The sequence below is a fragment of the Myotis brandtii genome, unplaced genomic scaffold (assembly GCF_000412655.1).
Source record: "Myotis brandtii unplaced genomic scaffold, ASM41265v1 scaffold421, whole genome shotgun sequence".
Classification (NCBI taxonomy): Eukaryota; Metazoa; Chordata; class Mammalia; order Chiroptera; family Vespertilionidae; genus Myotis; species Myotis brandtii.
Genome location: NW_005366140.1, coordinates 2146018 through 2158808, shown reverse-complemented (window position 1 = coordinate 2158808; position 12791 = coordinate 2146018). Strand labels below are relative to the sequence as shown.

The 12791-nt window shown below is 52.7% G+C and overlaps 1 protein-coding gene across 1 annotated transcript in view; it reads right to left on the bottom strand.

Annotated features, from left to right (window-relative positions):
- Positions 1–12462, bottom strand: part of IL12RB1 (interleukin 12 receptor, beta 1) — a 20759-nt gene extending 8297 nt beyond the window's left edge. The window contains exons 1-9 of the mRNA XM_014545785.1: positions 12216–12462; positions 9652–9714; positions 8650–8776; positions 7989–8158; positions 6126–6265; positions 3532–3565; positions 2936–3061; positions 1970–2052; positions 675–912 (exon numbers count right to left, since the gene is read on the bottom strand). Of these exons, the coding sequence (XP_014401271.1) occupies positions 675–912; positions 1970–2052; positions 2936–3061; positions 3532–3565; positions 6126–6265; positions 7989–8158; positions 8650–8776; positions 9652–9714; positions 12216–12396 (1162 nt within the window). The 5' untranslated portion in view covers positions 12397–12462. The remainder of the gene's footprint in view (positions 1–674; positions 913–1969; positions 2053–2935; positions 3062–3531; positions 3566–6125; positions 6266–7988; positions 8159–8649; positions 8777–9651; positions 9715–12215) is intronic.
- Positions 12463–12791: the final 329 nt, after the last annotated feature.

Here is a 12791-nt window from a genome sequence, read left to right as displayed (position 1 = left end):
GTTTTCTCTTCTTTTTTGAGAGAGAGAGAGAGAGAGAGAGAGAACATCAGTGTAAGAGAAAAACATCCATTGGTTGATTCCTGCCCCACCCAGGGATCAAACCTGCAACCCAGGTATTTGCCCTGACCAGGAATCGAACCTGCAGCCTTTTGGTGTGTGGGATGACACTCCAACTGAGCCAGGGCAATATAAATCTTGATTTTTTTAATTTTATATATAAACACATGTATATATTTATATGTATATAGTGTATATATGTATGTATATATATGTATATATGTGTATATATATAGAACAAAATATCAAGATTTTAAATGAAAACAGAATCAACCTGTACTTGCTTGACCCTGACTCATTCACCACATCCTGATCCCAGCCTTTGTCCCCTTAAAACTTGATTTCAAAAACAGACAGTTTGGCGCGTGGGCTGTCCGGCTGGCCGGGCGCGTGCGCGTGCAATAAAAAATAAACAAACAAAAAAAATAGTTTGCGGTGAGAATTTTTTAAAATGTTGCATTATAACATTCTGTATCTCGATTACTGACTTCGGACACACCCCTACGTTAGACACCCCCTTAAGCGTGTGTGCCTCATCCCCCTCACCCTAGTGTAGCTGAGGCTCAGAGCAGGTGCTCCCTCCAAGGACCCCCCCCCCTTCCCAGCCGAGGAGTCACCTGGGGGTGTGTGGGCAGGAACGTGCCACGACTGGCTGGGGCCGGGGCCAAAGCGATTCCGGGAGACGACGGTCAGGTTGTAGGCAGCACCCGACAGGCTGAGCGTTCTCTTCAGGCGCAGGGTCTTGGCTGCCTGGGGCTTGCACGGGCAGGACAGCATGTGCAGGTGGAGGTCGTAGGTCACCTCAGCGCCAGACTCGGGCCCACGGCAGCCTTCGGGGAGCTGGAGCCGGGACGGCTGTCAGGAGTGGGAGAGACGGCGTGTGGGGATCTGAACACGTTCATTGTCCTCATGGGCCAGCACCAGGGCAGAGCCCGTGAGCACAGCCTCCTCCATGGCCACAGCCTGTGACACACGCCGAAGTGTTAACAATAATAAACCTCGATGCCAGCAAGGCGTTCGCATCCCATGCACGCTGGTTCTGTCTGTTTGCTTTTGCTTTGTGGGGGAGTGACTTGGAAAAACCCACTGAGAGCCAGGAGAAGGAAGTTTCCATTCTTGGACCCAGTGACCTCAACCGTGGAAATTTTTCCTGAGAAAAGGGATTCAAATGAGAGGAAACCCGGGAAGCAACGGAGTCCCATGTAGACGTGTTGTGATGCCCCCCGGGGACCTGCTGAGTCAGTGATGGTGAGATGTGTCATGCTTTTGCCCCTGACTCAGGGTATTAGAACCAAATTTTTAATCCTTACCCTAGGATACGTTTACTGATTTTAGAGAGAGGGGAAGGGGGAGAGAAACATCAACGTGAGACAGAAGCATCAATCGATTGCCTCCCATATGCGCCCCAACCGGGGATTGAACCCAAAACCTAGGTATGTGGCCTGACCGGGAATCGAACCCACAACCTTTCGGTGTATGGGACCGAGCCACACCGGCCGGGGCAGGTAAGACATTTCCCTCGGTGCCTTAGTTTCCTTCTCTGTACAATGGGGTTGGTTAGACTGTCCGTAATACAAGGGTTGTTTGGGGGGGATTTAAAAGAAATCATCTCCCACGCAGACCAACACGATTGACCCCTTCCTGGCCTTCCCGTGTCCACTGGAGCCCCCCACAATCTGTTCCCCTGATGGCCACCAGAGGGAGCCTGTGAACCTGAGTCCAGCCATAGCCCTCCTCCGCTCACTACCCTCCTTCCACGGTTCCCCAATACCTTCAGCGTTAACCCCACCTTCCTCCCCGGCCCTGCCACCTCCACGGCTTGTCTCCCTGCATCTCCCACCTGTGCACCGACCCCCCGACCCCCGCCGGTCGCTCTTCTCCTCCCTGGGCACCGCCCACACAGCCTCATTACCTGCCAGCGCAGGGTCACTGGCCTCCTCCCGTCCGGGCCCAGCTGCTTCACCGAGAGCCACACCTCGGGCTGTGGGGGCGGTTCTGTCAGGAGACGTAAGACAGTCATGGAGGCAGGGGTTGTCCTTCCTCACAACCTCCTGCAAACCCCTTCCCTCCCCTCCCAGGAAGCATAGGATGATCTTGTTCTGTCAGGAGACGTAAGACAGTCATGGAGGCAGGGTTGTCCTTCCTCACAACGTCCTGCAAACCCTCTCCCTCCCCTCCCAGGAAACACAGGATTGCCTAGGTTCTCAAATCCGTTTCCAAATCTGCAAACACAGAGCTACGTTCCACAGCATGAATATACGTAGCGCGATGAGTAAAATGGTGTGTTTTATGTTATGTGTTCTTTACCCCAATTTAAATAAAAACCAGAAAGCAATTCTTAGAGTTCTTTCCCAGCAGATAGGCCACTGGGAAGGAGGAGGCCCCGGCTGGCAGGGCTGGGGACAAATGTTGACAGTCACCCCCATCCCTCCCTCCCTCCCTGCTCCCTGAGGGGGGGTTGGGGGGGAGGAAAGATGGACACACACACACACACACACACACACACACACACACACACACACACATCTCCTCTCCTAAGCTGCCCAGGCTCCAGCTTCCTGTGTTATTTGGGAACATGTCTTCCTGACACAGCCCCTGCACCTGTCTATTCCTCGTGCGACTTTAAAAGACAAAACCAGCCAACCAAACTGGAAGGAGAAGAAGGCTGATAAATGTTTTCTTTTGGGATTATGGATTCACCACAACTTACACAGTGAAACTCGCTCACTGCCACCTGTTCATGATGTTCACTAATTTCTCCTGCTGCCTCATTTCAAAAACCTGTCATCTTGTTTCTAACACTTGCTGCCTTAGTTCTAAGACCCGCTGCCATGTTTCTCACGCCCGCCCCTGTTCCTGTAGCTCTGGGCACTCTCACCAGGGGGGACACACACGGGGCTGCTCCAGCCGCTCCAGGGACCTTGCAGGGCGCCTGGCCCGAGCTGCCGGCGCCTCAGCTGGAATTCCTGGGCCCCGTTCCTCTCCAGCGGGCCGAGGCAGGACTCTGGGGGAAAGAGATCCAACATCAGACCAAGGGGCTGTCCCACATTTGGGGGTGCAGTGGGCATGGCACTGGTCACTTAGCCATTGTGCACTTATTGAGTGCCAACTGTGTGCATGCACTTATTGGGTGCCAATTGTATACATGCACTTTCTAAGAGCCAACCGTGTGCCGGGCCCTGAGGATATGGCAGGAACAGGCCATGGCCTGCCTTCCTGGGGCCTCGAGGATCATCTTTCTCGTCCCTGGTTCGAGTCCCGGCAAGGCCACCCCTTGTCATGTGACGTTGGCCTATGGCTTCTCACACACATCCCAGCCTTGGTTTTCTCACCTGTAAAATGGAGCTAATCCAATACAGAACCACAGGGCAGACCAACAGGTATACAAAGAATTTAGCACTTGTCTGGCACACAGGAGGTGCTTGATTCATGATAATTTGCTGCAGCTGTTGCTGTTACTATTCTTATTCTCACCAAAGCCAGCATCATCCTGATGTCCACAGTCGCCCTAGGACAAGACCATATTCATATATTGTTTTACAATTTGGTGCTGAAAAATATTAGCTCTAATATTATCAGTAAAAATATTATTCATTTATTATTAACATCTTACTTAAAAATATGATTTTACTAAGTACAATACGAAACCCTGGGATGGATCCCAGAGCAAAAAGAAGACATTCCTGAGGAAATGAGTAGCATCCAGTAATGTGCCCTGTGCGTCGCCGCCAGGGATGTAAGGAGGGAAGCTGGGCAAAGGTTCTATGGGAGCTCTTTGTATTTATTTTTAACTTTTCTGAAAATCTAAGATGATTCCAATTTTAAACATTTCTAAAAGAATTATTTTAGGAGACAAATTTTATTTTATAATTTCCTAAAAATATATATTTTAGGAGGCAAAACCTACCTGTCTGCTGTGTTGGGGATCAGAAGAGCCCTGCCCAGCCTGCCCCCCACTCCCTGGGGACCCTGAGAAGTTCCTGCCACCCGAGCCTCCATTTCCTCACCCACAAAGGGGTCTGAGACGGCCTGCCGCCGAGTGTGCTCAGGGAGCTGGAGATAAAACACAGAGCGAGGTCCCTCCCCACCAGGGTCCCATGTCACCTGCTGCCGATGGATCCGAACCTAGACATCTGATGGGGAAACGGAGGCTCGGAGGGACACAACATTTGGAGGGAAGATGGGGCTGAAGCTGAGGCCACCCCCTGCCCTCGGGATGCTCCCAGGCTGAGGGAGGAGGAGACTGGCCACAATTCAGAGGCTGGGGGGGTCTCTGCCTCCCTCAGACTTGGGGCTCCTTGGGGACTGGGTCTGGGCTGAGGTTTCTGCAGGGCAGGCTTGTCTGGCTGGGGCAGGGGGGCTACAGAGCAGGGAACAGACAGAAGCTGAAGAATGAATGAAGGTCCAAAGCAGACACACAGATGGCCAGCAGGTGCATGAACATATGCTCAGCATCACTAACCATCAGGGAAATGCAAATCAAAGCCACCTTGCACATCACACCTGTTAACACGGTTACGAGGCGAGAGATAAGAAATGCTGGTGAGAATGTGGAGATCGGGGGACCCTGTGCACTGCTGATGGGCGTGTAAATTGATGCGGCCGCTATGGAAAATAGTGTGGACGTCCATCAAAGAATTAAAAACAGAACTACCAGACGATCCAGCAATTCCACTTCTGGGTAGTCATCCGAAGGAAACAAAAACACTAACTCGAAAAGACATGCACCTCTGTGTTCATTGCAGCATCATTTACAATAACCAAGACATGGGAACAGCGAGACGTCTATCGATCGATGAATGAGTAAAGTGGTATATGTACCTACGATGGGGTATTAATCAGCCATAAAAGATAAGGAAATCTTTGTCATTTGTGACAAAACTTGAGGGCATTGTACTGAGATAAATTAGACAGAGAAAGACAAAACCATATGATCTCACTTATATGTGGAACCTAAAAAAACACAAAATAGAAAACCAAATTCACGGATACAGAGAACAGATAAGTGGTTGTCAGAGAATCGGGGGCGGGCGTAGGAGCAATGGTTGAAGACGGTCAAAAGATACAGACTTCCAGTTACGAGACCAGTCGTCATGGAGATGTAATGTGCAGCGTGGTGACTGTAGCCGACAATACTGCATTGCATGTTTGGAAGTTGCTAGGAGAGCAGACCTTAAAAGTTCTCATCACAAGAAAAAGAAAATCTGTAACTATGCATCGTGTCAGAAGTTAACTAGATTTATTGTGGTGGTCATGCTGCAATATGTACAAATATTGAATCATTATGTTATACACCTGAAACTAATACAATGTTATATGTCATTTATCTCTCTCTCTCTCTCTCTCTCTCTCTCTCTCTCTCTCTCTCTCTCTCTCTCTCTCTCTCTCTCTCTCTCTCTCTCTCTCTTTCAATTCTCATTGATGAGAGAGAGAGAGAGAGGAGAGAGAAATATCATTGTGAGAGAGAAATGTCACACATACTGCCTGAACGGGGACCCAACCTGCAACCTGGGTATGTGCCCTGACCGAGAAACGAACCCGCAACCCTTGGCTGCACGGATGGCATTCTAACAACTGAGCCACACCGGCCAAGGCATAGCTCAATTTTTAAAAAAAGAAGGAAATGAGGGCGAGAGAGAAGAAGGAATGTGTGGAAGAGCAGTTCCTGGAAGAGGCGGCCCTGGGGCTGGATTCACGTGCTCATGTGGAGAGGGGGTCGAGCAAGTGGAGGAAAGTCCATGTGCGGAGGCTGGAAACCCAGGGGTAAGTAGAGAATGATGGCCTTGAGGGGGGGGCGGGGCGCCAGAGGAGGCCGGAGGCAAGTGAGGGCCCCTGGGGCTGCTGGGGACAAGGATACCTCCCGGGGGCATTAGGGAGCCATGGGGGGGGGGGGGGACAGGGCGGTCACCATCAGAGCTGCTCCCCAGAAAAACCTCAGAGGCTAGACATGGGGCGAGCATCGGGGCCCGGCGGGAGGGGTAACAGATGTAGAGATGATGACACTGATTTAAGGGAGAACGTGCCCTGGAAGAGCCTGTGCCCACCCCTGACCCGGGAAGCAAACTCACCAACTTCCACGGACTGCCAGGCGTCCGGCGCCGGAACTGCACCTCAGCGCCATCCTGGCGGGCGGGGGTCTCCCACTGCAAGTGCAGCTGCCCTGCTGAGCGTGACACTTGGATGTCTTCTGGCGGCGGGTCGTATTTAACTGGAAGTCGAGGCGGAGGTTGGGGAGGGGAAGCCGACATTGGTGGGAGCCGTTGGTCCCCAAAATTCCAGAAAATCTGCCCACACCTCGCCCAGCCCAGGGTCGCCAGCCAAGTCCCCCAAACATGAATCAGGGGCACCCTTGCAGCCTAAGCCTAGAATTCTACGAGTCAAGGAGGCAACATTTATACACAGCATCCTGTTAGTGAAGAAATCTTTAAAATATTAACACCCATTGCTGACAAAGCTGTGGTGAGATGGCCAATTGCTGACGAGAGGGTAATTAATTGATTCTGTTTTCTGGAGGACTATTAGGGAAATCTTACTAATTTTTTTAGGCCCACTTCAAGGAGCCTGACCTAAAGAGAGACATCCAGCATCTTGTCACGCCCGATTCTACCCCAGGGCCTTTGCACTTGCTGTGGCACACGTCTCCACCTGGAACACACTTCCAACCTTTCTTCCTGCTGGATTCCCTTATCCTTCAGGACTCGGCTTGAGCTGGAGGCAACACCTCGACGTCCCAGCAGTATCTCACCATGTGTGTTGATCACACCTCATCCATCACCCCCACTTGAATCTGGGCTCCATGAAGGTTGTACAAGGGGCAAGGTTGTACAAATACAGGGTTGGATCCTGTCTTTATCTAAAATTTTGATATTTTGTTCGTCATGGATTTTTACATTAATTTTGATTTTTAAAAATATTGCGTTACAGCATTGTTTCTATTAGCCACCGAGGGTTTTTGGCACCCCCTTAAAGTTGTGTACCCAAGGTGGTGCCCTTGCTGGCCTCATTCTAGTCCCAGCCCTAGGCTGCGACTTCTGTCGGCCTTGCCTATGGCCCCTATGGCTCAGGGTGGTACACAGTGGCAGCTCCACAACTATATGCTAAATGCATGTTGTTGCCCGGCTGGTGTGGCTCAGTGGATAGAGCATCAGCCTGGGGACTGAAGGGTCCCAGGTTCAATTCCAGTCAAGGGCACATGACTGGGTTGTGGACTTGATCCGGATCAATCAATGATTCTCCCTCATCATTGATGTTTCTATCTCTCTCCCTCTCTCTCTTCCTCTCTGAAATCAATAAAAACATATTAATAAATAAATACATAAATAAATGCATGTTGTTGCCTGGCTGGCGTGGCTCAGTGGTTGAGCATTGACCCAAGAACCAGGAGGTCACCATTCGATTCCTGGACGATCAATGATTCTCTCTCATCATTGATGTTTCTTTTTTTTTCTTATCATCACTGATGTTTCTCCCTCTCCCTTCCTCTCTAAAATCAATAAAAAAATATATATTTTTTAAATAAATAAATGTATGTTGTTGACTCATAAAAAAAAAACACACAACAGTTTAAAAACCCAACAGGATCCTGGCACCATTACAGTGTCAGGGAGAAACCCAAAGCAACCTGAGTGTCCAACAATAGGGTCAGGGTTAGGGTCAGGGTTAGGGTCAGGGTTAGGGTCAGGGTCAGGGTCAGGGTCAAGGTCAGGGTCAGGGTTAGGGTCAGGGTTAGGGTTAGGGTCAGGGTCAGAGTCAAGGAGCCATGACAGGCTCTGCCAAGTCACGAAACAGTGTTAGATGTGTAAGTGGCTGGGATTTTCAAGCCCTTTCCCAGGGCCCCAGAACACCCCTCCCCCAGGTCTAGGCTTGGGGACCAGAGGCATCTCTGTGTGAGGAAAGGGCGCCATGAAGAGGAGGAGGAGAGCGGTGCTGACCAGAGCGGTATAGGATCAAGGTGACCTCGGGCGACTTCTCTGTCCGGTTGGCGGCCCAGGACTCCACCCAGAGAGTGACGTTGTCGAGCACGGGTACCCCATCCTGTTCGGAGAACTGCAGCTTGGTGGCCGAGCCCGCAGAGAAGTAGCAGCAGTGGCCGGGCCTGAGGCTGCGGGGAGGAGGGTGTTGGTGCTGAGCTGGGGTCCTGGTGGATCCCGGCCCCGTCTCAGCCCAGCAGGCAGCGTGCGTCACACCCCTGCCTCCTTCTCTTCTCCTCTGACTCCCCCTCCCAAGCCTGGGCTCCTCGGAGATCAGCCTGGGATCGAGGGGCTTGTGGGACCCCAGGTCTCCCAACATGAGCTTTGCAAAGAGAAGGAGGAAATGAATTGATGGGTGAATGGACGGATGAACAAACAAATGAGTGAGAGGGTGAGGATGAAAAAAGGACTAGAGAGACCCTGACTGCTGCCCAATTTGGGTGCCCACCCGGGCTGCCCCTCACAACACAGAGCTCCCCACCCTCCTGCTCACAGGAGAAACTGAGGCCCAGGAGGGGGCACCAGCCCTGGGCTGCGGTCACACATCTGAGGGCAGGAGCACCTGGTCAGGACCCGGAGCAGGATGTGGCTGAGGGCTTGGGGTCTGGGAAGGGGTCCTCACCAGCCCCTCAGGAAGTGGCTGACTCCAGCCGCGGGACCCTCATACTCCCAGGAGCATTCGTAACAGGCGCCAAACGTCCGGTAGCAGCTCAGGGCTCTGGGGCCTGCGGCTGAGCCTGGAGGAAATCCTGGAGGTTTGAGAACAGACCAGAGTAGGGGAGGAGTCTCAAGATGAGTCTTGGTGACATTTATGAAATCCGGTGCCTCCACAGTCTGAACAGCGAGCTCCCAGCACCCTCCTGTGCTTTCACCCCTGTCTGCTGCCATCTCCCCTGCTCCCCCTGCTCCAGCCACACCAGCCTCCTCATGGGCCCTCAAACACACCAGGCTCGCTCCCACCGCAGGGCCTTTGCACATGCCGTGTCTTCCCCCAGATCTTGACATTCCAGTTTTTCCTTCAGTGTCACCTCCCCCGCAACCAGCCAACTGGAAGCAGCCCCGTCCCCCTCCACCCCTCAGCCAGCTCTGCGCATGTCATTGCAGGCAGAACATGCATTTGTGGACCTGCTGTCTACCTCCCGCATGAGGCTGTGACCCTAGGAGGGCCACTGGGCTAGCAGCTGATTCCTTCATGTCTAGGACTGTGTGAGCACATAGTGTGTGCTCCATAAATATCTCTTGAACAAAAGAATGGGTGGCAGAACCTTAGTGGGGGTGCATTGCCAGCCTAAATATTCCAGCAGTGCCTGCCCGGGAGGGGATTAAAAATTCAAAATATTTAACAGATACTCTGCCCCACATGCTGATCCATCTGAACCGAGGCAGACACCAGCCCTGCGACCCTGCGACCCTGCGACCCTGCTAGGGAGGAGACGGGGCCCAGAGAGGGTGACTGCTCCAGGACACCGAAGCTTGGTGAGGACAAGCTGGCAGGCTGCAGGCAGGAGCTCCCGAGGCCCCGGATGGGCCCGAGTCTCTGGCTGGGCAGGGGGAGCCGAGGGAAGGGCTGCTAGGGACCTGTCAGTCAGAAGCCCAGCACGACCCCGATGGGAAGCTGTCCCACCTGAGTCTGTGTTCTGATACGGCGGGTCCTGAAAACGGCACCTGCTGGTACCACAGGCTTCAGCTGTAAAGACAATGAAGAGATAATGACCATCCCAGCCTTTCACTGCTTGGGGAGCGGGGCTCAGCCCAGGGGTGGCCAAGTGGCCATCCACCCCCTTACCTGCTTTTCCATCTATGCACCCATCCACCCACTTGTCCACCCATCCATCTATTCCTCTATCCACCCATCTACCCATCCATCTATTCCTCTATTCACCCATCCACCCATCCATGCATGGATCCATCCATCCAACTCCCCACCCATCCATCCATCCATCCATCCATCCATCCATCCATCCATCCATCCATCCATCCATCCATCCATCCATCCATCCATCCATCCATCCATCCATCCATCCATCCATCCATCCATCCATCCATCCATCCATCCATCCATCCATCCATCCATCCATCCATCCATCCATCCATCCATCCATCCATCCATCCATCCATCCATCCATCCATCCATCCATCCATCCATCCATCCATCCATCCATCCATCCATCCATCCATCCATCCATCCATCCATCCATCCATCCATCCATCCATCCATCCATCCATCCATCCATCCATCCATCCATCCATCCATCCATCCATCCATCCATCCATCCATCCATCCATCCATCCATCCATCCATCCATCCATCCATCCATCCATCCATCCATCCATCCATCCATCCATCCATCCATCCATCCATCCATCCATCCATCCATCCATCCATCCATCCATCCATCCATCCATCCATCCATCCATCCATCCATCCATCCATCCATCCATCCATCCATCCATCCATCCATCCATCCATCCATCCATCCATCCACCCACCCATCCATCCATCCATCTCCCTACCCACCCATCCATCCATCCATCTCCCTACCCACCCATCCATCCATCCATCTCCCTACCCACCCATCCATCCATCCATCTCCCTACCCACCCATCCATCCATCCATCTCCCTACCCACCCATCCATCCATCCATCTCCCTACCCACCCATCCATCCATCCATCTCCCTACCCACCCATCCATCCATCCATCTCCCTACCCACCCATCCATCCATCCATCTCCCTACCCACCCATCCACCCCTCAATCTCTCAGGCTGCTCCTCCAAAGCAATCCAGCGTCCCCTGGTCTTCAGCCCTGTCTGACACCCGGAAGCCCTGAAACCTTGCTAATCGCCAGTGTACAGAGAGGGAAACTGAGGCACAGAGAGGCAAAATGTTCTCCAAGGTCACACAGCAGCAATAGCAGAGCTGGAATAGCGGAGCAAACCCAGCCTGGCTGGCGTGGCTCTCCTGTCTGACACCCGGAAGCCCTGAAACCTTGCTAATCTCCAGTGTACAGAGAGGGAAACTGAGGCACAGAGAGGAAAATGTTGCCCAAGGTCACACAGCTGGAATAGCAGAGCAAACCCAGCCTGGCTGGCGTGGCTCCGTGATTGAGCACTGACCTGTGAACCAGGAGATCACAGTTCAATTCCTGGTCAGGGCACATGCCTGGTAGGCTCGATCCCCAGTGTGGGGCATGCAGGAGGCAACCGATCAATGATTCCCTCTCATCACTGATGTTTCTATTTCTCTCCTTCTCTCTTCCTCTCTGAAATCAATAAAAATATATAACAAAACAGAAAAAGGAGTCCAAACCCAGCCATCCACAGGAGGCCGGGCCCCTCCCCACCGATTCCACATAACACCATGGTAGGTATGTCTATCATATACACACTTGCTCATTATCCCTTCCTTGGCCATTTCTCACTGAACTATGGGAGGTGGGGAAGACTCAAACATCAGCCCAATCTACATAAGACACAATCAAGGCTGAAAGGGGAGATGCCCAAGCCTGACCCCAAAAGCCGTGATCACCAATCACCCACATAACAGAGAAAGAAAGGCACAGAGACGCAAAGCCAGCCCTGGAACCCAGGTCCTTGGCCCTCCGCACACACGCCCCCCAGCAGGACAAGCAGGGGCAACTCACCACACGGCCAGGGGAGCAAGAGGAGGAGGAGAGGGACCAGCCTGGCCACTGGCCACCCCATCGGGTCCGCGCAGGGGCCTGTGGCCTCCGGAGAGCTTTTGCGCTGCCAGTGAGACCCCAACGGCCCTGCCCTCACCCCAGAACACTTTGAAGCCGAGCATGAAAGAAAAGTAAAAAGGTTAAAAAAAAAAAAAGTTAGGTGTCATGGCCCCTCCCGGCCGAGTCAAAATGAAAGAGAAACCCAGGAAGTCAGCTCAGGGGTGGTCGTGGCCTCATGCCGCCACACAACCCACTTTTGGGGCAAGTCAGACCCAGGGTCCCTGGTCTGGGTCTCTGTTCTGCTGGCCCCAGACCCAAGCTGGGCCCCAAGTGCTCGTCCCCTGGGCGGCCTGGGCTCTGTGTCCTTGGCCGGGTCTCTCGCCCTCTCTGGACAACCTCTGGGACTCAGGAGCTGAATGGAGCCCAGTGTCCTTGGATGTCTGAGGTCGCTCTCCCAACAAATTAAGAGGTGCTTGCTGTACACGCAGCCCCCCAAAATGCTCACCTTCCCATTTCCCAAACTCCAGCCTCGGGGCACCCGGGGTCTCTGCTCCGAAGAGTCTCCTCGCTTCTAGACTCAGATTAGTCTTTCTTCTGTGTCTGTTCTGGGCCCCTGGGGGTCTCAGTGTTTCACACTTTCTCCCCACTGTCAACAAAGACGCCAAATGTCCGTGGAGAAGATTCATGCTACAACATGGGTGAACCTCGAAACCACGGCCCTGAGTGACAGAAGCCGGACACGAAAGCCCACATGTGTGATTCCATTGGATGAAATGACCAGAACAGGCAAATCCACAGACAGGAAGATGAGTGGTTGTCAGGGGCTGGGGGAGGGAGCACCCCCAAAAGCTCCTGGGGACGGGGTATTCTTTGGGGTGATGAAATGTTCTGGAACTAGATAGAGGCGCCTGTTGCACAACACAGTGAATGTGCTAAATGCCACCGAATTATGCATTTTAGAATGGTTTGTTTCATGTTATGTGATTTTCAGCTAAAAAAAAAAAAATGTTCACGAAGCCCAGTGGGACTGAGGAGCAGGGGGAGGGTCTCTGCTGGGGGAGATCATCTGGGGAAACTGAGG